Source organism: Narcine bancroftii, chromosome 4, assembly GCF_036971445.1.
Source record: "Narcine bancroftii isolate sNarBan1 chromosome 4, sNarBan1.hap1, whole genome shotgun sequence".
NCBI lineage: Eukaryota > Metazoa > Chordata > Chondrichthyes > Torpediniformes > Narcinidae > Narcine > Narcine bancroftii.
The window spans coordinates 48676805-48703876 of NC_091472.1; the positions used below are offsets into that span (position 1 = coordinate 48676805).

The window sequence follows — 27072 nt, forward strand, 5'->3', positions numbered from 1 at the left end:
TCTAAGAAGATTCTTATCTTACTCAGACTGACTCTGCTTCCTACATATCCATTTCTTATCCTTTATTCATTTACCCATATTAGTTTCCTCATCTTCATATTTTTATATCAGTTTTACTCATCTCTCACACTCCTAACTACTTGTTGGACTTGCTTGCTTTGTATGTTACAACGACACAAGAACACATATCCTCATGTTCTGAATGAACAAAACTGTAAAATGATGCGGATTCTGCTCTTTACTAACTGATACTCTCTTGCTTTATGCAACCGCAGATGTTTATTGCACAATGGATGAGATGTCTAGATGGTCCATTTGCAAAACAAACGATCTTGGTCCGTGTGACAATAAACCTGAACTTCATTTCTTTGCATAGGAGTTCCATTGCTTTCGTATAGTCATTTTCAATTCATTGTGAGCTTTCAAGGACGTGCCAGGGGGCGGCGATCTGGTTATTAAACAGCCTGGTCGAGTAATAGATTTACAGCGGCCCTATCACCTACGGCTGACGACCTGTCAATCCAAGTGAGGAGGCTGGCAATGCCTGTGCGTTTCGCAGTCGAGCGAGTGGCGGCTGATGAGCAAGTGAGGACTTCTCTTCTTCGTCGAGCATGGCCACGAACCCGGCTTTCCTCATGAGGTTGCTGGCCTCGTCTTTCGCGATTGCAGAGAAGGCGCAGACAATCATCCACCGAGTGTTGAGCGGCGGGAGTTTGAGCATCGTGGAGAAGGTGGGTTGTTGGTTGGACCGGGCTTGGCTCGTCGCCCTGAAATCGCTTTGAACCCGAACTTCCGCGTCGGATCGCAGGGACTTGAATTGTCCTCTTCTCAGTTCGGCTACAAATGGAAGCAAAAGTTGATGCGCCTTTTGCCTCCTGCGGTTGCCTGTATTGTTCCCCATGCCATTATATACAGTCTCTTTTTGTATTCATATTGTATATATTAATATGTTCGGTGGGATTCTGCGCAGTTGCCCTTGGCGTGGTTTCAAGCTTGTTAGTTGATCTACAGAATGCCTTTTGATTTGTGGCCGATGGTTATTTTTTTTCATCCTTGTGCCCTTTTACCATAGTGATTGTAATACTAACCTTTGATTCCCCAGGAGCCATGCTTCTGATCTGTGGCATGAGCAGTTCTGTTTGTTGAGGGCTGCAAGCATAATACAAATAGAGATTAAAAAGTATTCGTGCACAGTCAGGTATATTTCAGCAGTTTTCAGTCACATCCAAAAGCAAAACACTGCAGCAGTTAGAAATTTAAATTATAGACATACAGCACAGTAACCCAAGAGCCGGTGCCGCCCAGTTACACCCAATTCATGCCCAACCCCCCTGGACGTTTTGAACATAAATATTTAAATGTTAAGTAGACAACATGGAGAGTGTCATGCATGTCGAAAGAACCAAAGACTTGTTGATCCAAACCAAGGCTTTTATTAACTAAAAGACTGGAGCATATCACAAGTAGGTCGACCAGTCCAGAATGACCTGGTCTGGCGAGGAGCAATCCTTTAAGACCTGCCAGTAGGCGTGGCTACACTCTCAGCCAATCACAGTCATCCTACACTCCCATCTGTACATAGACACATTGGTGATAGAATCTGTACAATCACAGAGAGAGACATTTTAAGTCAATTACTTTTCATCAGAATTTGATCGTATCCTTTTGAGATGCGGTGGGTAAAACTTTACTCGGCGCCTCTTCAGTCAGCCAGAAACAAATCGTTAGTATGTGAAAATTTTAAATTGCGATACGTTATCGGCCCAGTGTAATTTGTAGACTGCCAGAACCGATAGCCATTGCAGAATTGAAAAGATTCTGCATTATTGTGTGTGTACATCTGTGTTGAGTGTGCTATACCAATTTGGAAAGAACAAGGGCTTTATCATTGCAAACAAACGATCTGGTTATTATCACATTATGGCAGTTTGCCCTGTGCACATTGATTGCATGTGCAATCAATACAGACGACAATGACAACGGTTGTAGGGTCATTTGACACACAAATGTTCATGAGAAAGCACTATGTAAATGTACATTTTTTGCAACACAAATTCATTATACAAGTATAACAGCGGTGTTCAGCACTAGACAATAGATGATGCCAAAAGAAACCCAGTCGTGATTGTACAAGGAATAGAGTAGGGGACTAAGCATTCAGCCCTGCGTTGATGGTCAGAGAGGTGATATTTCTGATCTACATTGATTGGGGTCTTCTGTTGAGGAAATCAAGGATCCAGCGGTAGAGGGACAGATGGATTTGCAGATCATTTAGCTTAGTCATGAGTTTTGCTGTTGAACTGAATTGTACTTTATGAACAACAGCCTGATGGAAGTGTTCCTAAGTCTAAGTGATTCTAACATAGAGGGGCACCAAAATGGCACCTGCTGCTTGACAGGAAAACTGAAGTGGGTCCAGTTCCTTCCTGAGGCAGGAGGTGATTTACTCCATAATCAACCTTATCACAGTCGATGTCAATGTCACCAGTTGAGAGCCACTGAGGCACATCACCTTGCTCTTCTTGGAATGATGGATGCCCTTTTGAAGCGGGTGAGGACCTGTGACTGTCCTTTCCGAAGGTTGAACATGTCTGCAAAAACTTGAATGAATTGGTTCCCATAGATTGTAAGGATTGACTGGGCATTTTCTGAGGATTCACTGTCCTGAAGGCTCTGTTCACCTCAGCCTCAAGGCTGTGTGTATACGTATTTTAGTTGATATATTTTGTAAAATATTAGTTCTCTCTCATTCCTGATATCTTTTGGCCACAACACAAATACTATAATCCATAGTCCTTGTACCAAGTAGTTTTTTTAGTCGGTCCAATGTCAAAATTTTGCACGTCTTCATTTAGCTGTCTCTGCCTTCCTTTGCTCTAGATAACTTTGCATAAGAAAATGCAGAACAACTATTTTGTTTAAACAATTGTGGTATTCTTGTCTTCTGCTCTCAAACACCTTGTTAAGATTTGTGAACTTAGTTTGTTCAGTTCATTTTTATTAAAGTAAAAACACAGAAATGCTGGAGGAACTTAGCCAGCGTTCTTCCTTGAAGAAGGGCTCAGGCTTGAAACGTTGGCAATATTTTTTTACCTCCTATGAACACTGCGAGATTGACTGAGTTCCTCCAGCATTCCTGTGTGTTTTTACTACAATCACAGCATTTGCAGACTTTAGTGATTCACAATGAACTTTTATTAACAATGAGCTTTCCCAGAAAAGGTTTAAATTTGCAGAATATTTTTTTTGTCTTGAACTCATGGATTCACAAGTACAGAATAATTGCTGTTTCATTTATTTAGCATTTTCCAGTTCAAAAATGCCTGCAAATTGTTGAAACATCTGGTTCTGCAGACTGGTTTTTAACCCATTGAAGTAAAACCCTTGATAGCTAGTACCTATGGGGATTACTAGATGCTGAATAAGTGTATTTTCCAGTTGCTTGAGACTTAGTTTTAAAATGCTAAACTAATACACCTTCATTAAGAATAAACCATTTGAAAGACAAAAATACTATACTGTACTTACACTGAACTTCACTTGCATAAATATATAATTCTTAAAAGTATTTTACTTTATTTTCATTCACATTCTTTGAAAACATTTAACCTTCCCTGGATCTGCAGGTTCCTCCGCCTCCAAGGAGCCACCCGAGAGACCAACAACATTTATAGATAATTAAGCCCCCACTCATCCCTCAAGTTTACAGATAAAGCCTCTGTCTGGGGTGACTCTAATTAAGCAGGGATAAGGAGGCAACTTGAGAGTCATGCCAATAATTAGCGCCATCAACCAGCTCTTCACCTTGGGCGAAGCCATTGTTCTTTTACACAACTTTGTCAAACAGCTGCAACAAACAAAGCATAACCAAGACACTCTTGTGCTGAATATTTGCTGCTCCCTTCTTCACCAAAGGTTTATGTGTTATTTCAGAGAACATTTACAATTTTAAATGTACATATTTTACCTCATATTTTATTATTTTAATTTTCAATTTTATTTTCCTATATTTTTTTGCCGATTGGTTAAATTCCAGACACTAGGGGTTTTACTTTAATTTGTAAGACTCCTGGAATTAGATCATTCAGTTATCCCTGTCTGTGTAGAATATAGTTTACAATATATACTGTGGTATTTTCTACATTATTTGGCTTTTATACTAAACAAGAACAAACATATCACTGTTTGTGTAGTGTGTAGTATTCATATTATACTTCATCTTTGCACTAAACAAGAACAAATATATATTAATTATTTACGTTTTTCCTTTTTACTATATAGACTGGAGCAAATGACTTGCAAACAAAAGCCGATCGATTGGTTCAGCAAAGCATCTGCTCATCTTTGGCACGTAAATACCCCAAACTAACTATAATTGGGGAGGAGGTAAAGATTTTAGTACATTGTTAAGTTTATATTTCTACATTAATGTTCCGGAGTTTTTTTATTTGCTTCTTGTTTGTATCAGTATTGGGAGTGTTTTATTTATCAGAGAACTGCTGGATTATTAATTATTTCTCTATTTTCTAACATTGCCTTAATCAATTGTTAATTTTATTATAATAAACACATCTAGTTTATTCAAATTCCCCTTTGCCAGCAAGCTGTTCCCAATCAAGATGGGTGGTGGAAGTATATGTGATTATTATTAATTGTGGTGCAATATTTGAGTAATCATTCCAGCTAGGCTTTTGGATTACTTGCTGCTCAAGAACATAACCATTTCATCACATTATAAAGGTTATAAAGTGATTGAAGAGATGAGCCTTATAACTGCAGCACACCTGTTTTTAGAATTTGCCTTCCCAAGAAATTGATGAAGATTTAATTGAAAGTGGACAATCTGAAGAAGTGTTGAAATACACGTGTCCAGATCAGTACAGCCATTTCACGGAAGAAGAGGTGAGGTGTAAATAGATAAGAAGGCTTAATCTGCTGAAAAAATGTTCTGTGAAGTTTCACAGAACACAAGTTTCAAACACTTGACTAACTCATTGCTTAATTTCTCATTTGTCTCTTTCCAATTTTTATTTATGCCTGGTGAAACTAGTTTGAAGAATGTGTTAAGATGGAGTAAGAATTTGCAGGAACTGGCATTTTGCTGTCCTATTTTGCACAGTGTGTGTGAGTGCATTCACATCTTGCATTACAACAGCCTCTGCCTCTTCTCCATTAGCAATCCGAGCTCTATCCCATAGCTTCAACACGAATCAGTAAAAAAAGGCCCTTTAGGAGCCCTTTTTACCCAAAGCACTGCCTTGAATCCTGGCTCTGATACCTGGTTCCCATGAGTCCGTCTCCTGCAGCCCGCTGCCTGTGCAAGTCCCCCCAACCACAAGTCTCCTGCAGCCTGTGTAGCCATTGAGCCCCTCGTTGGTCCACTGTTGTAGTCATCATCCTGTAGGGCCATCTCTGCTTCTCCTTCTCAACCAAGGATGTTCCTCCCGTTTCCAGTGCCCTGCACTGGTCCCCTGCTCCCCTAGAGTCTGCAACCCCTTGTGACCGCTGCTGAGCAGGTGCTGTCATCTTGGCCACGGACTCCGTGGTTATAGGATTATAAAATCAAACAACGTCGGCTCCTTTAACAGGTCATTCAAAGCCAGTACAGAATTGCTACCATTAGGACCAGGCGGTTGTACACATTGGAATAGTGCTTTCTCTGCTCTCCTGGGTCCTCACTAGCAGAAGGGCTGACACTACATCAGCTCCGGCAGCACCACCTTTTTTTTTGTGATTACTCTGAGACTGGCATAGATTTGTTGGGCTGAATGGCCTCCATTTATGTCTTAAGGAATCGTGTGGAAATATAGAAAAGGGTATTAACTTGAGCTTCTTCATCTGTTAAGCTGCCTAAATTGATGTACTTGTCTATTACTTATATTTTTTATTGGTTTTGATTAAAAGAAATTTTAAAATATTAGAATTAGGTATAGAAACATTGTCATGCTTCTATAGCTTTTGGCTGAAAAGTTTTAAATTTATGCCATTCACTGTATGGGGGAAAAAAAATTCTCCTAACATCAGTCTGGAAAATTGTGCTTCCTGAGGCAATACAGTAAAAGCCCTGTTTTCCAGAATTCAAGCAACCGGGGAAAAAAAAACGGAAAATAAATAGGTTAAAAAAAAAAGTTTAAAATTGGTGCTCCTCACTGTTGGTTCACCAATCGACACAATGCTGCAACAGGAAAATTCACTTATCCGGCATTTACCAATTCCCATAGGTGCCAGATACCAGGGGGTTTTACTGTATGAACTTCCAACCAGTAGAAATAGTTTCTACCTAAATTAACCTTTGTCTTAAATGACTTAAACTTTGTTCAAATCTTTAGTCAACCATATATATGTTCTAATGGAATGGGATTGTATTTTTAATTTTGGGAGTCCAGATATCAATATGTTAAAAAAACCCAACACCCAACCCCAACCAACCAATTTTCCCCTGCAACCGCTGCAACCGTGTCTGCCTGTCCCGCATCGGACTTGTCAGCCACCAATGAGCCTGCAGCTGACGTGGACATTTTACCCCCTCCATAAATCTTCGTCTGCAAAGCCAAGCCAAAGAAAGAAGAAAAAATATACATGGGTCGTCCCTCAAACTGCTTATGGTACTCAATGTGGGCATGAGCAATGCAATCATATAACTCAAACATAACTGAGATAATGTTGAAAAACATTTACATATTAGAACATTGAAAGAAAACTTGAAACAATTGTGAAGTTCTTTTTAGTTAATATTTTGAAAAACAATATAACATCTTATCCAATACATTTCAGATAGTGGTTTGGGTCGACCCTCTTGATGGAACAAAGGAATTCACAGAAGGTAGGCTGATGCTTATTTTAGTATTGGTTAGAGATTCAAAACAGATGTTTTAAGTTAGTTGAATCAGAAGATCAGAAAAGTAGAGAATTTAGAGAAATTATTGAACTTTTATTGATGTAAAATGGATGTTCACATTAATGAACTCTTGGATAAATTACACTCCAGAGAGAAGCAATAAATGAACTTGCTCTTATGGTTGAATATGCATGTTAATTCTTTCCAAGTTTGGAATGCAAACAGGTTAAAAATCTTGCTGATCAAGGCACTTTTCTCTATTGCTACCGCACAAGCTTTTATTTATAAATAAATAGTGGTAAATCATCTTTTGAGATTTTAATTTTTGTTCCAGGTATTTTGGAGATTTTCTAATTTCAGTGAAAATCAACCATATTGTGAAGGTGACCGAGTTTATGGCTAATATGACAAGGTGTTCTGCCTTTGATTGAGTGGCCCAATCTAATGCTGATTTTTATTTTCAAGGTAATTTTATCATATTTATCCATAGGCTTCTTAGATCATGTGACCGTGCTTATTGGAATTTCTTGTGGAGGTAAAGCAATAGCTGGCGTGATCAATCAGCCATATTACAACTATCAGGTATGTTTTTTTTAAAATACATTATACAATAGAAGAAAAACCTCTCAAAATGTGTGTGCTGGAAATCTTTTTACAAACTTTATTTATTTGAAAAATTATTGGCAATCATACAAAATACAAACAATAACAAGACATTTATAAATATATCTATATATATATATATATATAATTGAGAATAAAAAAATAAAATTAAAAATGAGAAAAAAAGAAAATTTTTCAAAATTAAATTCCACCCCCCCCCCCCCCCACTCCTTCAGCCAGCTCTCTTAAGGAGAGACCAAAAAAAAAATAAAGAAAAACTAAAAATAAAATAAATCAAAGAACATCTAAATGCATATAATTCAAATATGGTAACCACTTAATAACAAAAAAAGAGTAATTATCATGCAAACATTTGAAATTTTTTCCATAACAATACAAACTTTCATTTCATTATGCCATCGCATTATATTAATCACTGTATTATCTTTCCATGTACTTGCTATACATTTTCGAGCTATGGACAATACTAAATCTACAAATGGAATTTGAAATTTATCCAACCCCAATCCCTTTAAAGGAATCACATAACCCAATAAAAAAAATGGATGGATCTAATGGTAACTTAAACTTGAACAATTTTTCCAAAATTAACTTAATTTCTTCCCAAAATGGTTGTACATACAAACAGGACCAAACTGCAAGCAAAAAAGTTCCAACACATGTACCACATTTAAAACAAGAATCTGAATTACTAAAGCCACATTTCTTCAATTTCTCAGGAGTTAAATATAACTGATGCAAAAAATTGTAATTAACCATTCCATATCGTACTTTTGTCAATCTAGTAACACTATCATAATACATATCAGTTCAATATTCTTCAGGAAAAACAAAAGTTAAGTCATTTTCCCAGTTAAGCTTAGATTTCTCCCATTCCAGCTTATCCATATTATCTTGATACATAACAGAAATATAGCCCTTCTTTGATATAGAAGAAATCAAAGACTCTAATTCCGACAAGACAGGTAAAATCATCTCTCCAGCTTATCCATATTATCTTGATACATAACAGAAATATAGCCCTTCTTTGATATAGAAGAAATCAAAGACTCTAATTCCGACAAGACAGGTAAAATCATCTCTCTACCATACATTTTTTTTTAACCAATGATAGAAGTTTATAGTAAACAAACAAAGAATTTTCTGCGATACCAAAACATTCTTTCAATTGATTAAAAGAAATAAATTGTCTTTTTACAAAGCAATCCTGTAATTTTTTATACCCTTAAAATCCCAATTCTTTAAATGACTTAAATAATGAAAAAGGAATAAGCTGATTATTATATAATGGTGTTAAAATAAATAATGTACTTTTTGATCTTATAATCTTATTCTTTTTTGCCCATAACATCAATAAATGTTTTAATATCGGCGTATTATACTCCCGTAATAAATTTATATTCCACCGAAATATAAATTGATGTATTTCGGTTTTAGAAATACATGCCATCTCAACTTTAGCCCAACTTGGAGGCCGATCCAAAACCATCAAACCACTAATAAATTTAAGTTGGGCTGCTTCATAATAGTTCTGAAAGTGAAGTAATTGTAATCCACCTAATGCATACTTCCAGGTAAGTTTATTTAATGGTATCCTTGGTAGTTAACTTTCCATAAAAATTCCCTAGTGATTTTATTTAAGTCCTGAAAAAAGTTATTTGCAAGAAAACATGGTATAGATTGAAACAGACGTTGAATATGCATTTTAATACAATTAACCCGGCCATTTAGAGTTACGGAAGGTCCTTCCACTTAATTAAATCTGCTTTAATCTTTTTCAATAATGGAACATAATTTAATTTATATAAAGATTGATACTCAGCATTCACAATTATTCCTAAATATTTAATTTTAATCCGACCATTTCAAATTAGTAACATTTTTATAAACTGAATAATCTCCTTCAGCAACCGGCAAAATTTCACTTTTATCCCAATTAACTTTATATCCAGACAATGATCCGTACTGTAATAAACATTCCTGTAAGTGTGGCAAGGATTGTTCTGGGTTTGTTAAATATATCAAAATATCGTCTGCAAATAAATTAATCTTATGCTCTTCATCCAGAACTCTCATCCCTTGTATTTGTTCATTTTGCCTTATTAATTGAGCTAACGGTTCAATGCAAATAGGACTGGTGACAATGGACAACCTTGTTGGGTAGAATGTGTCAATTTAAATGACGATGAAACTTGTCCATTTGTCACCACCCTAACAGTCGGGTTGTATATAAAGCTTTAACCCAACCAATAAAAAAAGGGCCAAATTTAAACTTTTCCAAAACCTTAAATAAAAAATCCCATTAAACCCTATCAAAAGCTTTTTCTGCATCAAGTGCAACCACCATTGGATGGTTGGGTTGCTGCCGATATGCATTGACCAAGCTAATTAATCGAAGAATATTATCTGAAGCATGTCTATTTTTAATAAAACCAGTTTGGTCTACATGTATCAATTTAGGCAAATATTTAGCCAGTCGATTTGTTAACATTTTAGCTATTATTTTATAGTCCACATTCAATAAAGAAATAGGTCTAAACAAAGACACCTTTAATGGATCTCTATCTTTGGAATTACAGTAATTAAAGCACTATATCAAGATTCTGGTAACTTGTAATGTTCAGTCACTTGTTGTAGTACCTCCCCAAACACCGAGGATAAATCCTCATAAAAAAACTTTATAAAATTCCACTGAAAACCCGTCATCACCTGGTGACTTAAAATTAGGCATTTCCAACATAGCAGTCTTAATTTCTAAATCTGTAAATGGAGCTTCCACATCTATAATATCCTCTTCTTCTAATGCTGCTAACGTTAATGTAGATAAAAAAGAATCAATAGATCCATTATCCCGTCTCCCCTCAGAAGAATATAATTTTTAAATAAAACTGGTCATTGATTTCCTGAAGTTTATAGATAACTTGAATTCTTTTTAACAGCATTAATAACCCTTGAGGTGTGTTCCTTCTGCAAGTACTTTGTGTGTCTTCTCACCCAACTCATAATATCGTGGCTTAGTAAACATTCAAATTGATAAGTCTGTAACGTATTATATAGCAGTTTCAATTTAGTCAAAGCTATTTTCTGATCTTCTGTCACTCTCTTCTGAAATTCCTTCTCCAGTTCATCAATTTGCTTTTCTAATTTAAGACTTTCAGCCATATATCCTTTCTTAACTTTAGTAGTATAACTAATTATTTGCCCTCTTAAATAAGCTTTTAATGCATCCCATAATATAAAACAACTTTTAACTGAATTAGCATTTTCAATTAAGAAAAAATCAATCTGTTCTTTAACAAAAGTAACAAACTCAGGTTTTTCCAACAACATTGTATTAAATCTCCATCTATAGGATGAACATACTACCTCTGAACTTTCATAAGAAAAAAATAATAAAGAATGATCTGATATAACTCTACTCTTATATTCTGCCTGCAATACCTTTCCTTGTAAATGTGCCGATATTAAAAAAAATCTAGTCTAGAAAAGAATCATGTCGAAAAGAATGAAAAGAAAAATATTTCTCAGTAGGATTAATCCTTCTCCAAATATCTACCAAATTTAAATCTTTCATTAAAGCCCCAATTTGTATCGCCATCTTTGATTTTCTAATACATTTTGGGGATTTATCCATCAAAGGATCCAAAACACAATTATCCCCCCACAACTAAAATATTTTTATTAGCTTGACAATAACAAAAAAGCGTCTAAAATAAAACACTCATCGTCTACATTAGGTGCATAGATATTAAATAAAGTCCAAAGTTCATTAAAGATTTTACAGTTCACTTTTAAAACCCTCCCAGCATTCCCTTCTACAGTCTGCAACTCAAAAGATAAGTTCTTATGCACAAAAATCGCTACACCTTTTGCCTTAGAATTAAATGAATTTTAAGGCTGTCCCAGTAACGATTTCTTACTTAGCGCTCTATGTGCCTTCTCCAATACTAAACCACCCGGAAAGAACTCTTTACCCAACATCTCGAGGATCCAGTCCTTAAAAATTTTTTATTGGATCTGCTCCTTCAATATCTTTTGGAAGGCCCACAATTTTTACATTATTTCTCCGACTTTTATTTTCCAATGAATCAATCTTTATCAATAAATCTCTCTTCTGAATTCCCCAATCCACGAACAAATCTTACACTTTCTCTATTTTATCCTTATTATGTATGACTTGCTCTTTACATTCAGAGAAAGCTGTCTCAAGTTTTTTTTTAATTTTCCTGTACTACATCCACTGAAGTAAGGCATTTATTAACATCTCTCTTAAGTGTGGATATATCTTCAGACACATTAAACATTGTAGTTTGCATTTGGGACATTTGGTGAGACATATTATCCAGATGGTAGGCAATCCCTTCCAAAACAGTAAAAAATAGAGTTCAGTCCATATTCCAGTACCACATCTTGGGACCCACCTTCTCTAAACTTCTCCTCCAGTTGTTCCTGTGAGCTGGCAGTTAAAGGTAAATCTTCTTCTTCTTTACCATTGTCAGGCCTTTTCCTGTGTGGCTTCGGGTCTGCACACCCGATGACAGCACCCCAAACAAATCGGGGCGCTGCTGCTCGGGGCCCCCCGCAGCCCACACACGCTCCAATAAGTCGCGGACCCTGGAGGCACCGTGCATTCCCAGCAGGGCCACGGGCCGCGCAGGGGCGATCTCCAATGCCCTCCTGTGCGTCCCCGTCTCTTCCGATGGCAGCGCGGACTCAAGGGGTCTTTGATCATTCAGGTCGCCCGCGCGCCCGACATCATGGACGCGCAGGTCAATGTCAGCCGATTTTATCAACAAGCCAGCGCCATCTTGTGGAGACAAGACCGGCGCCGGCGTAATATTCAACCTAGCCAGAGTTCTCTGTGACTTGGAAGTTCCCGACGGCAATTCTGGGGTTCCAGCTGGACAGGTAAGTCTTAGGTTTTTTAATATTAGCTGCCATTATAGACAAATAATGTACTTAGAAGTAGAAATAAAACATTTATATACTTAGATTAAAGTTTAAAAACAGGTATTTAAAAAAAACTGGCTGGGGAGGAGTAGGACCGCACATCTGTCCTCTATGCCATTTTGTCACGCCCCCATGGAAATCTGAACTAAAATCAAAATGCAGGAAATTTTCAACAGGTCAGGCAGCATCCCTGAAGAAAAAAAGATTTGCAATTCTAGATCAGTAGCCATTTTTAGAACTGAAAACAGTTTTTGATCTGCAGAGAGCAAGAGGGGTAATGAGAACAGAGGGATGTCTGTGCAAGGGAGGATTACAGGTGACACGATGCTTTTCAGTTTATTTATTCGCTGCTCCCTGACCTGAGTATTTTAATCACTTTCTACTTTTAATTTAATCAATTGGGAGACAATTTATAATCAAAAATTGAAATTAATATAAAAGCTTCAATGTCCTTGTTGTATGTCTCTTATTTCTACAGACAAAAAGAGAACTTATGGCACAAGGCTGCTTTGAAATAGCTTATTTGTACTGATAGAAATCCAAAATCAGCTTTTCAAAATGAAGAAGAATGTGGTATGACATTACCAAAATATTAGCAATATTATAGCCTGACAAATTGTGTATCTGGGGAAAAAAGTGGTTACTAATTTAATAAATTTAAGGTTGCCTTGTTTGGTATAAAATTTGTCCATCTTTGATTTTATTTAAATTTTGCTGTGCTAAATGGCTGCTTTGAGTTTTATTTTGTCTCATATTGCAATTGAAGTAGTGAAGATAAATCCTGCATATCAGGTTTTTGTGTCAGAAAGTTGTACTTTGTATTTCTTTCAGGCTGGACCTAATGCTGTGGTTGGTCGGACCATTTGGGGGGTCCTGAATCTTGGAATTTTTGGAATTGAGGTGAAAGAAGTGCCAGAAGGGAAACATATTATCACAACATCCCGATCCCACAGCAACAAACTAGTAAATGATTGCATCAGTGCAATGAATGTTGATGAAGTGATAAGAGTTGGAGGAGCGGGTAATAAGGTATGTGCTGAAAAATAATTGGAAGGGGTGATTTTGACATTTTAATTACTTTAAAAACCATTCTACACCTTGTTTTTGTTGCTCTTCGTGGTATCTTAAGACCTTGGAGAGGTTCTAGAGTAGAATTTGGGATTTTTGTGGACAAGTTTAGGGAGCCATCTCCTTTCCTGTCAGCAAACTTTGGAACTTCAATACTCGGTTTCCTCGTGCTTTTCAACTTGCACAATGATGCCTTATAAATGTCTACATCTGTATCCTGCTCTTGACCTACTTTAGGACTGCTATGTTAATTGTTTTTTTGAATAGGAAGCATTCCAAAAAATTTTAAAATGGGGAAAAAAATTTTCAAGCCTCAAAACAAATTCCATTTCATTCCCTGACTGCTTTCATGATTGTACAGTCCTGAATGTAGTTTATAATATTATCTCCTAGCACTTGTAACACTGCTAGCTTGTGCTACTGATATCTTTATCAATCCCAAACTCTTCCATAGATAGGTTTGCATTGTTGGGGTACTCTTCTACCATGTTTTATCTAAACCACACATGTCAAACTCTGGCACGCGGGCCAAATATAATTATATTTGGCCCGCAAGATCATTTCAAAAATGTATTAGAGGTGGCCCGCCCTGCAGCGAGAGCCGATGCTGTTTTTTGGTAATGTCACCCCCACCATCCTCCCCCTTCATTGCACATCCTTCTCCACCCCCTAACTATCCCCTCCCCCCTAAAACCACCCCCTTAAAAGATGGCCAGAATATTCTCAAAAAGGAATCCAGAATAGTAAAGTTCCACAAACCTTCTGCTGGGAATCCTAACAACACCCGGGCATCAGATCCACGGGACGCGGAGGGAGCAAGAGTGTTGCAGGTTGACCGTGCAAACTTTGAAAACGGGGAAAACAAAATTGTAACACGAAAAGTCTGTCGATGTCATCAGCCGGCAAGCTCGTTGGAAGGCTCCCCGCGCAACCAGTCACTTCTCCCACCTGTCGAGCGGTGCGGCGGATGGGCGAGCGCCTGTGATTTCCTGTCGGCGCAACGGGCATGGCAGGCTGCGCATGGCCCCCGGGCAGCGCGAGCCCCGCGCCACTGGCAACGGACGGCCCTTCCACAGCGCGAGCGCGCTTCTCCCGGTCGCCGCGGCCTTCAGCGCTTGCACCCGCGCGGACCCCGGGGATGGCTGGTTCGGCCCTGCACGTGAAGGGAGAGATGGTGGCTGTCCGCAAAGGCTGATCGGCAGCGCGCTGGGCCTGAGTGGGTGGGTAAGCAGGGGTGGGCAGAGGGTGTAGGTGAGGAGTAATGGGCAGGGGAAGTTATGGTGGTGCGAGGGGCAGTTAGAGGGAGGGATGAGTAGAAGGAGGGGTGGATAGGGAAGAGGTAAAAGGGGAGGGGCAGGGTGATTAGAGGGTGAGAGATGGGTAGAGGGAGGAACAGGTTGAGGGGAGAGGCAGTAGAGGGGTGTGTATAGGATGGGGTGGGTAGAGGCAGAGCGAGTGGAGTGAGGGGTGAGTAGAGGTTGGGTAAAGGACTGGTCAGGTAGAGGGATGGTGGGTCGAGGGTGAATAGAGGCCTAGAGCCTGAGGAGTGAGCAGGAAATGCTGAGTCCTGATGCAGGCCAAAATGGACACAGCCTGTGAATGCTGACTACATCTCCACAGGGACCAAATAGGTTTCCCTCAGGTCAAGCAAAGGGTGAACTTGAGCTACCTACTCCTGACCTGACATTATCCTCCTAAAGTTATATCCTAAAGTTTAACATTACATATGTTGAAAGAAGAGAAAACATGCAGATGTTGTTGAAAATTTTCAATAAATATTTAGTTCGGCCCTCGACTTAATCCAAGTTTTTAATTTTGGCCCTCCGTGAATTTGAGTTTGACACCCCTGATCTAAACCATTGCTGTTTTCTATCTTTTTTTCCAGCTTTACATCCTCCTTGATGTTGGTTCCTCTTTACCTCTACATCACCTCTCTGATCTTGCCATTTCTGATGCATCACATCTCCATTTGCTTGCCTTGAACTCAGGAAATATTTTCACAATCAGAGTTCTTGACCTTTCTGTCCTTTTAAAATCGCTACATCTTTGATCAGCCCTTGTAATCAAGGCATCATTGTTCTGCTTCTGTGATCTCGATTAGCATTTTTTTTAATATTAAAGATGATGTTACACTTTAAATAATTGTTGGACCCTACTTCAGTCTGTGCATCTCAATCATTCCCTGTACAAAAGAACATGTACTAATTTCCTATTGTGTCTTTCTTAATATATTTTAAAAAATTTTTTGCAGGTCTTGCAGCTTATAGAAGGGAAGGCTTCTGCTTATATCTTTGCTAGTCCAGGCTGTCAGAAATGGGATACTTGTGCCCCTGAGGCTATTCTTCATGCTGTTTCTGGTGGGTAGATCTATAGATTGTACTGATGAACCTATCTCAAAATCAAATGCACCCTTTAGTTTGTTTTTGAGTTGTTATAAATCTTCTATCTTCATAATCTCCAAATATTTTTCCATATTGTTGAACCTAATATGAGTCATAATGATTCGATACTCGGCCCTTCACACCTGCTTGATCTGTCTCTTGCAGCTGTTTGGAAAATACTATTTTGCTACATTTCTCCTCATTGAATTCCTTATAACTATCACCGTTTTAAAAGAGTGTGCATTTTCTTCCCCTACATCCTTCCACCATTTCTGGATAGCCTCTTGCACCATTTGCCATGGCCATCATTCCTAGTTTGTCCTTCAAACAATTTAAACCATCTTCATCCTCCTTGGTGATTCATATTTGTTCTACATTCCACAAGGATTCCCTTGTTTTTTGCAGTCAATCACAGCAAACCCATTTTGATCCTGATCCGACACGTCCCTGCATTGACATAATTGACATCAGGAATAAACTTCGTAGATACTGCACAACCAGTCCCCTCCCCACTGTACCATATCATAAGTATAGATGTAAATAGTTCTATTATTTTGCTGTCTTATTCCTTAACTCTCTTTGCAGATAACATTTTCAGTTGCACAAAGATTTTTGTGTTTGATCCCAGTGCAAGTCATTTTACTCTACTAAAGTCATTTTCTTAAATAGCTCAATTTTGAGCTTTCATTTGTTCTTTATAAATAGAATAAGATTAATTTTCCATGTAAATTCATGTTCATATCAAGATTGTTATATTTTATACAAAGATATGAATGTTGCATTTATATACATTTTTTTAAAAGAAAGAATACCTTCTGGGTGTATTTGATTTAACTTGATACAACCATGTCGTTTTTTTCCCCCCAGAGTAAAGGCCTGATCAACCTTAGTTAAATGAACAGACTGATGCAATAAATTATTGAGGCAGTTGGAAAAGAACTTTCCATAAACCATTCCAATCATTGAATTTACGCAAATTGAGTGAAATTTTGCATTTAGAAAGACAAATTGAAATTAGTTATTCAAGGGTAGCTATTTACTACTATTGCTATAATTTGGATCTCACTACAATACTTTCTTGTATACAGTGTCCTTTATTATGTTTGGGGAAAAGACACATTTTTCCTTTATTTGCCCCTGTACACCACATTTTTAAACATTTTTTAATTAAACTTTATTTAGTTGAAGGATCATTAGTAGTAATACAGAATACATTCCATAAAGAAAATTTATATTTATATATATATATATATAATAAACAATTTAAAAAAACAAAAAGAAAAAAAAGAAAAAAACCCAAAAAGTTAAATCAAATCCACACCCACCCTCCCACCCTGTCAGCCAGCTCTCTTAAGGAGAGCCAAAAAATATATAAACAGAAACTAAGAATATATAATAAATCAAAATATATCTAAATGCATATATTCCAAATATGGTAACCACTTATTAACAAAAAAGAATAATTATCATGCAGATTATATGTAATTTTTTTCCCATAACAATACAAGCTTTCAATTCATTATGCCATCGCATTATATTAATCACTGTTATCTTTCCATGTACTTGCTACACATTTTCGAGCTACAGACAATGCTAAATATATAAATGCAATTTGAAATTTATCCAACCCCAATCCCTTTAAAGGAATCGTGTAACCCATTAAAAAAATAGTTATATAATTAGTTATATAATTTTTCCAAAATTAACTTAATTTCATCTCAGAATGGTTGTACACACACACAAGACCAAACAGCATATAAAAAAGTGCCAGTATATACACCACATCTAAAACAAGAATCCAAATTACTAAAACCATATTTTTTCAATTTCTCTGGGGTTAAATACAACTGATGTAGAAAGTTATAATTAACCATTCCATACCGCACATTTGTCAATTTAGTAACGCTATCATGACATATCTGCCCAGTAGTCTTCAGGAAAAACAAAAGCTAAATCATTTTCCCATTTAAGCTTAGACTTCTCCCTTTCCAGTTTATCCATATTATCTTGAAATACTTGGGACATAAGAGATATAACCCCTTTTTGGTATAGAAGAAATCAAAGACTCGAATTCCGTCAATACAGTTAAAATTATCTCTCTACCATACATATTTTTCACCAAAGCTCGAAGTTGATAATAAACAAATAAAGAATTTTCAGCAATATCAAAATGCTCTTTCAATTGATTAAAAGAAAGAAACTGTCCTTCTACAAAATAATCCCGTAATGTTTTTATACCCTTAGAATCCCAGCTTGTTAAATGACTATTAAACATTGAAAAAGAAATAAGCTGATTGTTATATCCTTTTGATCCTAAAATCTTATTTTTTTTAGTCCATAGCTTTAATACATGTTTTAATATTAGCATATTAAAACAAGTTTACATTCCATCGAAATATAAATTGATACACTACTCTCCCAGAGAGTAGTGAATGTTTGGAATTCTCTAACCAGGGAAGTGGTTGAGGCTGCCTCATTAAACATATTTAAAATTCGGTTAGATAAATTTTTACTTGATAGAGGAATTAGGGGATATGGGGAGAAGGCAGGTAGGTGGAGTTAGGTCATAAATTAGATCAGCCATGATCGTATTGAATGGCGGAGCAGACTCAATGGGCCATTTTTGGCCTACTCCTGTTCCTACTTCCTATGTTCCTATGTTGACTTCAGAAATACAAGTCATCTCAACTTTAGCCCAACTCGGGGGTTGGTCCAAATCCATCAGTCTACTAATAAATTTCAATTGGGCTGCTTCATAATAATTTTGAAAATGGGGTAATTGAAGCCCACCTAACACATACTTCCGAGAAAGTTTACATAATGCTACCCGCAGTAATTTATCTTTCCATATAAATTCTCTCGTAACTTTATTTAAATCCTGAAAAAAAACCCTTCGAAAGAGAACATGGTATTGATTAAAATAAATATTGAATACGAGGAAAAATATTCATCTTAATACAATTAACTCGACCAATTAAAGTTAACGGAAGATCTTTCCACTTAATTAAATCTGCTTTAATCTTTTTTAATAAAGGAACATAATTTAACTTGTATAAAGATTGATACTCAGTATTTACAATTATTCCTAAATATTTAATTTTATCAGACCATTTCAGTTTTATAATGTTTTTATACTCTAAATAGTCTCCTTCTCCAACTGGCAAAATTTCACTCTTGTCCCAGTTAACTTTATATCCAGATAATGTTCCATATTGTAATAAACATTCCAGCAATTGTGGCAATGATTGTTCTGGGTTTGTTAAATATATCAAAACATCATCTGCAAATAAATTGATCTTGTACTCTTCATCCATAACTCTCATCCCTCTTATCTGTTCATTCTGCCTTATTGTTTGAGCTAACAGTTCAATATCCAATGCAAACAGAGCTGGTGACAATAGATAGCCTTGTTGAGTTGAACACGTCAATTTAAACGATGATGAAACTTGACCATTTGTTACCACCTTAGCATTCGGGTTCGTATATAAAGTTTTAACCCAACCAATAAAAAAAGGGCCAAATTTAAACTTCTCCAATACTTTAAATTAAAAATCCCACATTTTTAAATTTGTAATCAAACAAATGACATTAATTAAGTTGCACATTCCAGATTTTATTCAAGATTATTTGTATACATTTTGGTTTGACCATGTAGAAATTACAGCACTTTTTATATATAGTCTCATTTCAAGGAACCATAATATTTCTGACATATGGCTTCACAGGTGTTTGAGTTCTTGGGTATGTTTAATTGCTTCATGGGTGGAGGTATAAGAGAGCTAGGCTTGCTTCTAAGCTTTTGATCACCTTTGGAGTCTGTAGTTACAGCCAGAGACAACACTGCAAGATGTAAACCACTAGTTAATCACAGCAACAAGATGGCCAGATTAGTTTGCCAAGAAGTATTTAAAAGAGCCTGCAGTCTTCTGGAAAAAGTTCAGATTTATTGTCAGAGTACATACTTGACATCGCATACAACCCTGAGATTTCTTTTTTCTGCAGGCATAGCAGAATTACTACTAATCGGTAGTGCAAAAAAATAAATTGTACACAGGGTAAACATGTAAACAAGTAAAAGAACTGTAAACAGATGATGAATGTAAACAAACTGATATACAGAGAGGACAAAAGAAAATCAATAAAGCGCACAAGTAAGAGTCCTTAAATGAGTCTCTGAGTTTGTCTTGAGATCTCTTCCCTGATAGCAGCAACAAGAACAGAGCTTGTGCTGGGTGGTGTGGGTCTTTGGTGGTTGCTAGTGACTTCAAATGGCAGCATTCCCTACTCAGTAGTGGAGAGGGTTTTGCCTGTGATGTCCTGGTCTGTTTCCTCTATCTTTTGGAGGGCTTAACGCTCAGCGTTATTGGTGTTCCCATACCAGACTTTCCACCACACCTCTGTAGAAATTTGCCAGAGTTTCTGGTGTCACACCAAACCTCTGGAAAATCCTGAGGAAGTAGAGTCACTTTTTTCACTATGCCATTGGTGTGTTGGGTCTTGGAAGGATCATCTGAGACTACCAAGAACCTAAATTTTCTTACCTCCTCTTATGTATTCTTGGTTTTAGCAATACATAAGTATACAGAGACATGAAGCTTCTTTAATAGTTTAATACAAGCTAAAGATGGTTTCCTGCCAGTACAGTATATAACGAAGTGACAGTCACCACATGCATGCAGGCATATATACATAACATCCTCTACCACTGATTTCCCCCAATGATCACTGGATCGTAGACCTCTGGCAGCTTTCCTTTGCTGAAGTCAACAATCAGCTCCTTAGTTTTGGTGACTTTGAGTGCAATGTTGTTGTTGGTGCACCATTCAGCCAGGTTTTCAATCGCCATCCTGTAAGCAGACTCATCTCCTTCCTGCAGACAACCCACTACTGTGATATTGTCAGCAAATTTGTAGATGGTGTTATTGTTGTACCGAGCCACACAGTTATAGGTGTAAAGTGAGTAGAGGGCTAAGAACACAGCCCTGTGGTGCGCCGGTACTTACGAAGATTGTGGAGGAGAAGTTATTACCAATCTTCACTGTGGTCTGGAGGTGAGGAAATCCATGATCCAATTACACAGTGGGATGTTAACTCCCAAAGTCTAGGGGTTTGCTGATTAGTTTTGAGGGGATGATGGTGTTAAATGCCAAATTGTAGTTGATAAAGAGCATCCTGATGTATGCATCTTTGCTGTCCAGGTGTTCCAGGTCTTTGTTTAGAGCCAGTGAGATGAGTCAGTGGGATGGGGCCAATAAAAGGAGTGAAAGGGGAGGGAGCGGCCAGCGAGGAGTGGCTCAGTGAGTGAGTGGAGCAGTGAAGGAGTGAGACTTCCTGGCTTTGGCTTATCAGGCTTTGGCAAAAGCAGGCAAGGAGAAAAGGTAAGCTGAGTTATTTGCCTTCATATTCAGAGTCATGCCAATAGGGTTAGTGCTCTGTACTGGGTGTCAGATGTGGGAACAATGGGTGACCTCCACCCTCCAAAATGGCCACATCTGCACCAGGTGTACCGAGATGCAGTTACTAAGGGAGCGAATTAGGGATATGGAGTTGCAGATTGATGACCTGCGGCTTGCAAGGGAGAGTGAGGAGTTAATTGACTCAACTTTCAGGGCGATAAATACTCCAGAACCCATGTCAGGTAAGTGAGAAACCGTCAGGGGGGGAAAGAAAAAAGCGAGAAAAATGGAGAGCACACCAGTGACTATCCCACTCAGCAACAATTATGTTGTGTTGGATTCTGTTGAGGGAGATGACCGGACAGAAGATGGCCACGGGCACCAGGTCAATGGCAATGAGCCTGGCAGAGGGTGCAAAAGAAAAGGAAAAGGAGAAATGCAGTAGTTATTGGGGACTCCATTGACAGGGGTACGGACAGGAGGTTCTGTGAGCCAGATAAGTATACCCGCATGGTGTGCTGCCTCCCTGGTGCAAGGGTACGAGATATCACAAATCGGGTCCAAAATATTCTGAGAGGAGAGGGAGAGCAGCCTGATGTCTTCGTACATGTGGGTACAAACAACATTGACAAGAAAAGGGAGGAGGTAATGAAAAGGGATTACAGTGAGCTGGGACGAAAGCTGAAAGACAAGAACGCTAGGGTGGTGATCTCGGGATTACTATCTGTTCCAAATGCAAGTGATGAAAAGAATGTAAGGATAAGGAAAATGAACGTGTCGCTGAGGGGCTGATGTACAAGGCAAGGATTTGGCTTCTTGGATCATTGGGATCTCTTTTGGGGAAGGCATGATCTTTACAAGGACGGGTTGCACCTAAATCCAAAAGGTGTCAACATTTTGGCAAGTTTGTTTGGTACAGCAGTGGGGCAAGGTTTAAACTAATTTGGCAGGGGTATGGGAACCAGAGTGATAGGAAAAAGGGTAGGGACGATAAAGTAATGGCCAGGAAAAGTAAAATAGGAAAAGTAATGTTGGGAGGAGAAAGTAAAAAATCAGATGGTGTAGTGAGTTTTCGGGTCAATGATAGTGTTAAGAAAATTACAAAGAAAAATAGTGGGCAGAAAAATCAAAAGAAAAGAGAAGTCACTAGATATTAAAAGGACAAAGAGCATAAGGGCACTTTATCTGAATGCCCGCAGTATTAGAAATAAGGTTAGTGAACTTGAGGCGCAAATCGGTACCCATGCCTATGATTTGGTAGCTATCACGGAAATATGGCTACAAGGTGACCCGAAATGGGAATTAAACTTTCAAGGCTATCAGGTGGTGCAGAGATAGACAGGATGGTAAGGGAGGTGGAGTTGCACTCTTAATCAAAGATGAGCTCCAGGCAGTAGTGAGGGATGATATAAGATCTAAAGAGCATAATGTTGAGTCCATTTGGGTAGAGATAAAGAATAACAAAGGGAAAAAGTTATTGGTGGGTGTTATCTATCGCCCATATAACAATAGTTTAGTGGCACAGGAAGTGAGACATGTAATAATGATACGGCAGTCGTCATGGGGGACTTTAACTTCCACATAGATTGGGAAAATCAAGTTGGTCGTGGGAGTCTGGAAGAGGACTTCATAGAATGCATCCGCGATAGCTTTCTTGAGCAGCATGTTAAGGAACTCACAAGAGAAAATGCTCTCCTGGATCTAGTGTTGTGCAATGAGATAGGTAGAGTAAATAATGTAATAGTCAGAGACCATCTGGGAAATAGCGATCATAGTATGATTGAATTTCTCATTCAGATGGAAGGGGAAATAGTTAGATCTAAAACTAATATTATGCTTAAACAGGGGTGACTACCATAGGATGAGGGAGGAATTGGGCAGAGTGGACTGGGAGCACAGGCTAATTGATGAAACAGTTGAGGAACAGTGGAAGATTTTCAAATAAATATTTTGTAATGCTCAACAAAAATATATTCCGGTCAGGAAAAAGGGCAGCAAGGGAGGGAAAAATCAACCGTGATTAACAAAGGAAATAAAGGAGAGTATAAAATTGAAGGCGCAGGTGTACAAAGCTGCAAAGAGCAGTGGGAATCTGGAAGATTGGGAAAACTTTAAGAGACAACAAAGGGTTACAAAGCGGGTAATAAGAAATGGGAAAAAGGATTATGAAAGTAAATTGGCACAAAATATAAAAAGCAAAAAATTTTATAAATATATAAAACGGAAGAGGGTGGCCAGAGTTAACATAGGACCCTTGGAGGATGAGAAAGGAAAACTGGTAGCAAAAAATGAGGAAATGGCCGAGGCATTAAACAAATATTTTGTGGCAATCTTCACGGTGGAAGATGTGTCCAGCATGCCCAAGTGCGGAGTTTAGGATGCGAATGTTGGGGAGGGCCTTGATAAAATAGTTGTTACAAAGGAAGTAGTGATGGAGAAACTAATGGGACTAAAGCCAGACAAATCACCTGGTCCTGATATGCATCCAAGGGTTCTGAAGGAAATGGCAGAAATTATAGTTGATGAATTGGTGGTCATATACCAAAATTCCTTGGATTCTGGGCAGGTCCCGGCAGACTGGAAGACAGCAAATGTCACGCCACTTTTTAAGAAGGGATGTAGGCAGAAGACTGGAAATTATCAGTCAATTAGCTTGATGTCTGTGGTTAGAAAAATGCTTGAAGCCAATTAAAGATGAAATAGTGAAACTTTTGGAACATAAGGGTTCAATCAGGCAGACGCAGCATGGTTTTAGAAAGGGCAGATTTTGTTTGACAAACTTGTTGGGATTCTTTGAGGATATAATGGGTGCGGTGGATAGAGGGGAACAGGTTGATGTATATTTGGATTTCCAGAAAGTGTTTGATAAGGTGCCGCACAAGAGACTTATCAGTAAGTTACAGGAAAGTGGAGTCTGGGGAAATATATTGGCCTGAATTGAAAATTGGTTGTCTGACAGGAGGCAGAGAGTCGGGATAAATGGGAGTTTTTCAGGTTGGCAGAGAGTAGTAAGTGGGGTGCCGCAGGGGTCAGTGTTAGGCCCACAACTGTTCATCATTTACATTGATGACTTGGAGGAGGGGACAAAATGTGGTGTAGCCAAGTTTGCGGATGACACCAAATTGAGTAGAAGAGCAAATTGTAATGAGGATGTGGAGAGTCTGCAGAGGGATATAGTTAAGCTGGATGAGTGGGCAAAGGTCTGGCAGATGGAGTACAATGTTAGTAAGTGTGAGGTTATCCACTTTGGCAAGAAAAATAAAAGAGCTGAATATTATTTAAAGGGTGAAAAACTACAGCATACTGTTGTGCAGAGGGACTTGGGAGTGCTTGTGCATGAATCGCAAAAAGTTAGGTTGAAGGTGCAGCAGGTTATTAAGAAGGCAAATGGAATGTTGGCCTTCATCGCTGGAGAAATTGAATTCAGGAGTAGGGAGGTAATGTTGCAACTGTATAAGGTACTGGTGAGACCACACCTGGAGTACTGTGTCCAGTTCTGGTCTCCTTATTTGAGGAAGGATATACTGGCTTTGGAGATGGTCCAGAGGAGGTTTACTAGGTTGATCCCTGGGATGAAGGGGTTGACTTATGATGAAAGATTAAATCGTCTAGGATTGTATTCGCTCGAGTTTAGAAGAATGAGAGGAGATCTTATAGAAACATCGGATTATGAAGGGTATGGATAGGATAGATGTAGGAAGGTTTTTTGAGCTGGCTGGGGAAACTAAAACTAGAGGACACAGTCTCAAGATTCGGGGGAGTAGATTTAGGACAGAGATGAGGAAAAATAATTTTTCGCAGAGAGCAGTGAATGTTTGAAATTCTCTAACCAGGGAAGTGGTTGAGGCTGCCTCATTAAACATATTTAAAATTCAGTTAGATAAATTTTTACATGATAGAGGAATTGGGGGATATGGGGAGAAGGCAGGTAAGCCCCCAAAACAAGCAGCCTGCAGTAGAAGTCTGGCAGAGCATTACCAGAGAAGATACTCAGCACTTGGTGATGTCCATGAATCACAGACTTCAAGCAGTCATTGCATGCAAGGGATATCCAACAAAGTATTAAAATATGCATACCAATGCTACGTCCCAAAGGGGACGTGTATAAAAAGTACTACATGCTCAATCCAAAATATACACAAATACCCTTGAATAAAATATGTAAATGTATAATCTTAATCATGTGAATTGTTTGATTACAAATTTAAAACTTGAGCACAGGGGCAATAAAGGAAAACAGTCTTTGTCCCAAACATAATGGAGGTCATTGTAACTGTAATTTTAACTTTACAGCTTGATGACAAGCTTCTGGAAGGTAGCATTTTGAGATTCCTTTTTATGAGCCTTGTCCAACTTGTGTGTGTTAAAGGCTAATGTTGTACAATGTCTTATCTCCGCAAAGGAGTTTCCTTTGGGATTTGGTTTTTAATATTTTCAGAGGAAACCTGTATGTAATTTGGTGCTTAAAACCTAGCTGATATTATTTGAATCTAATAAAGATTCTGTAGATTCTAATACTGCCTTAGCTTGCTACTTCCAATATTTACAACATTAATTACTTCAAGGCAATAAATTAGAACTGTCTTTTTTGACTATATCTTTATTGTAATTCTTTGGTCTTTTTAGGTAAATTGACCGACATTCATGGGAATCCTTTCCAATATCACAAAGATGTGAAACATGCAAACTCAGCTGGAGTCCTTGCATCATTGAGGAATTTTGACTATTATGCAAAGCGTGTTCCTGATTCTGTTAAAATGGCCCTAATTCCCTAAAAATGTTGTAATCAAAATATTCTCCATATAATTTTGTGTACCTTTTCAAATAAAATCATTACTTCTGGGGACTTGTTTTTTTTTAACTCTGAATCAAGGCAACTTATCTTCAATGCTGCTTTATGACTGTTCTGTGGTAACAGTGCATTTTCCATCCTGTCAACAACAAAGAAAATTGCTGCCATTGTTCTAACTCCTACAAAGTCTATTTCATCCTTTAATACTGTTTGGTGGCATGTGTGACATTGGCAATCAGAAGCTACCAGTAATTTATGTACATCTGAGGCAAATCTCTCATCTTTTACATTGTTTCTTAAAATCTATTCTATCCTAGTATCTCTTTAAAGTCTCGATGTAAAATTATATTTAATAACATTTTAATTAAGCACCTTGGATCAGATTACTTTTTGATTACAATTTATAAAATAAATTTAATAGAACAGCTATTTAACAGAATTTGCTCTGTTGCACTAATAGGGTAGATGATAAAATGCCCAATTAAAGAAATGAATTTTAACGAATATAATAAAGGGAAGTTGAGGAACAGAACAGCATAATGTAAGAATAGAGCTAAGAGCTGAAGGCATAACTACCGATCTTGATCCAAAATGCTAAATTCTGCAGGGTATAGTTTTAAAATAAATTGCTCTTGTTTCATGCTATTTAAATGAAAATGAATAACAAAGTGGTTATTTATCACTACTTTGACAAAATCTACAGGCACCCAAAGAAAGAAAAACATGTTCTAAGTTACTGTGATTACTTGAAGCAATCTATGTCAATAAATTTTGTTTCATCAGTTGATTTATATTTTGATCTAAAATTGGAAGAAAAGCGTCAGAATTCCAAGATATCTAGCTGCAATTGTGCAAGAATCTCTGATTTAATCTCTGATGTGCATCTATTAAATAATTTGAATTGGCTTATGGGGTCAGTTGTGGTGATTTGTTTTTTTCTACCTTACTTTTGATACAAGAAAATACTGAGAGGATTTGAAATTTACAAAGAATTAATATTCTTGTGGAGTGGCATTTTAATCC

The 27072-nt window shown here is 37.7% G+C and overlaps 1 protein-coding gene across 1 annotated transcript; it reads left to right on the forward strand.

Moving 5' to 3' along the window:
• The first annotated feature begins 514 nt into the window (after nucleotides 1-514).
• bpnt1 (bisphosphate nucleotidase 1) lies at nucleotides 515-26954 on the forward strand. The gene is made up of 8 exons (XM_069931252.1): nucleotides 515-731; nucleotides 4282-4386; nucleotides 4795-4902; nucleotides 6775-6823; nucleotides 7329-7420; nucleotides 13244-13441; nucleotides 15732-15837; nucleotides 25884-26954. The coding sequence occupies exons 1-8, from the start codon at nucleotides 612-614 to the stop codon at nucleotides 26030-26032; spliced, it is 927 nt and encodes a 308-aa protein (XP_069787353.1). The 5' UTR covers nucleotides 515-611; the 3' UTR covers nucleotides 26033-26954.
• The last annotated feature ends 118 nt before the right edge of the window (nucleotides 26955-27072 follow it).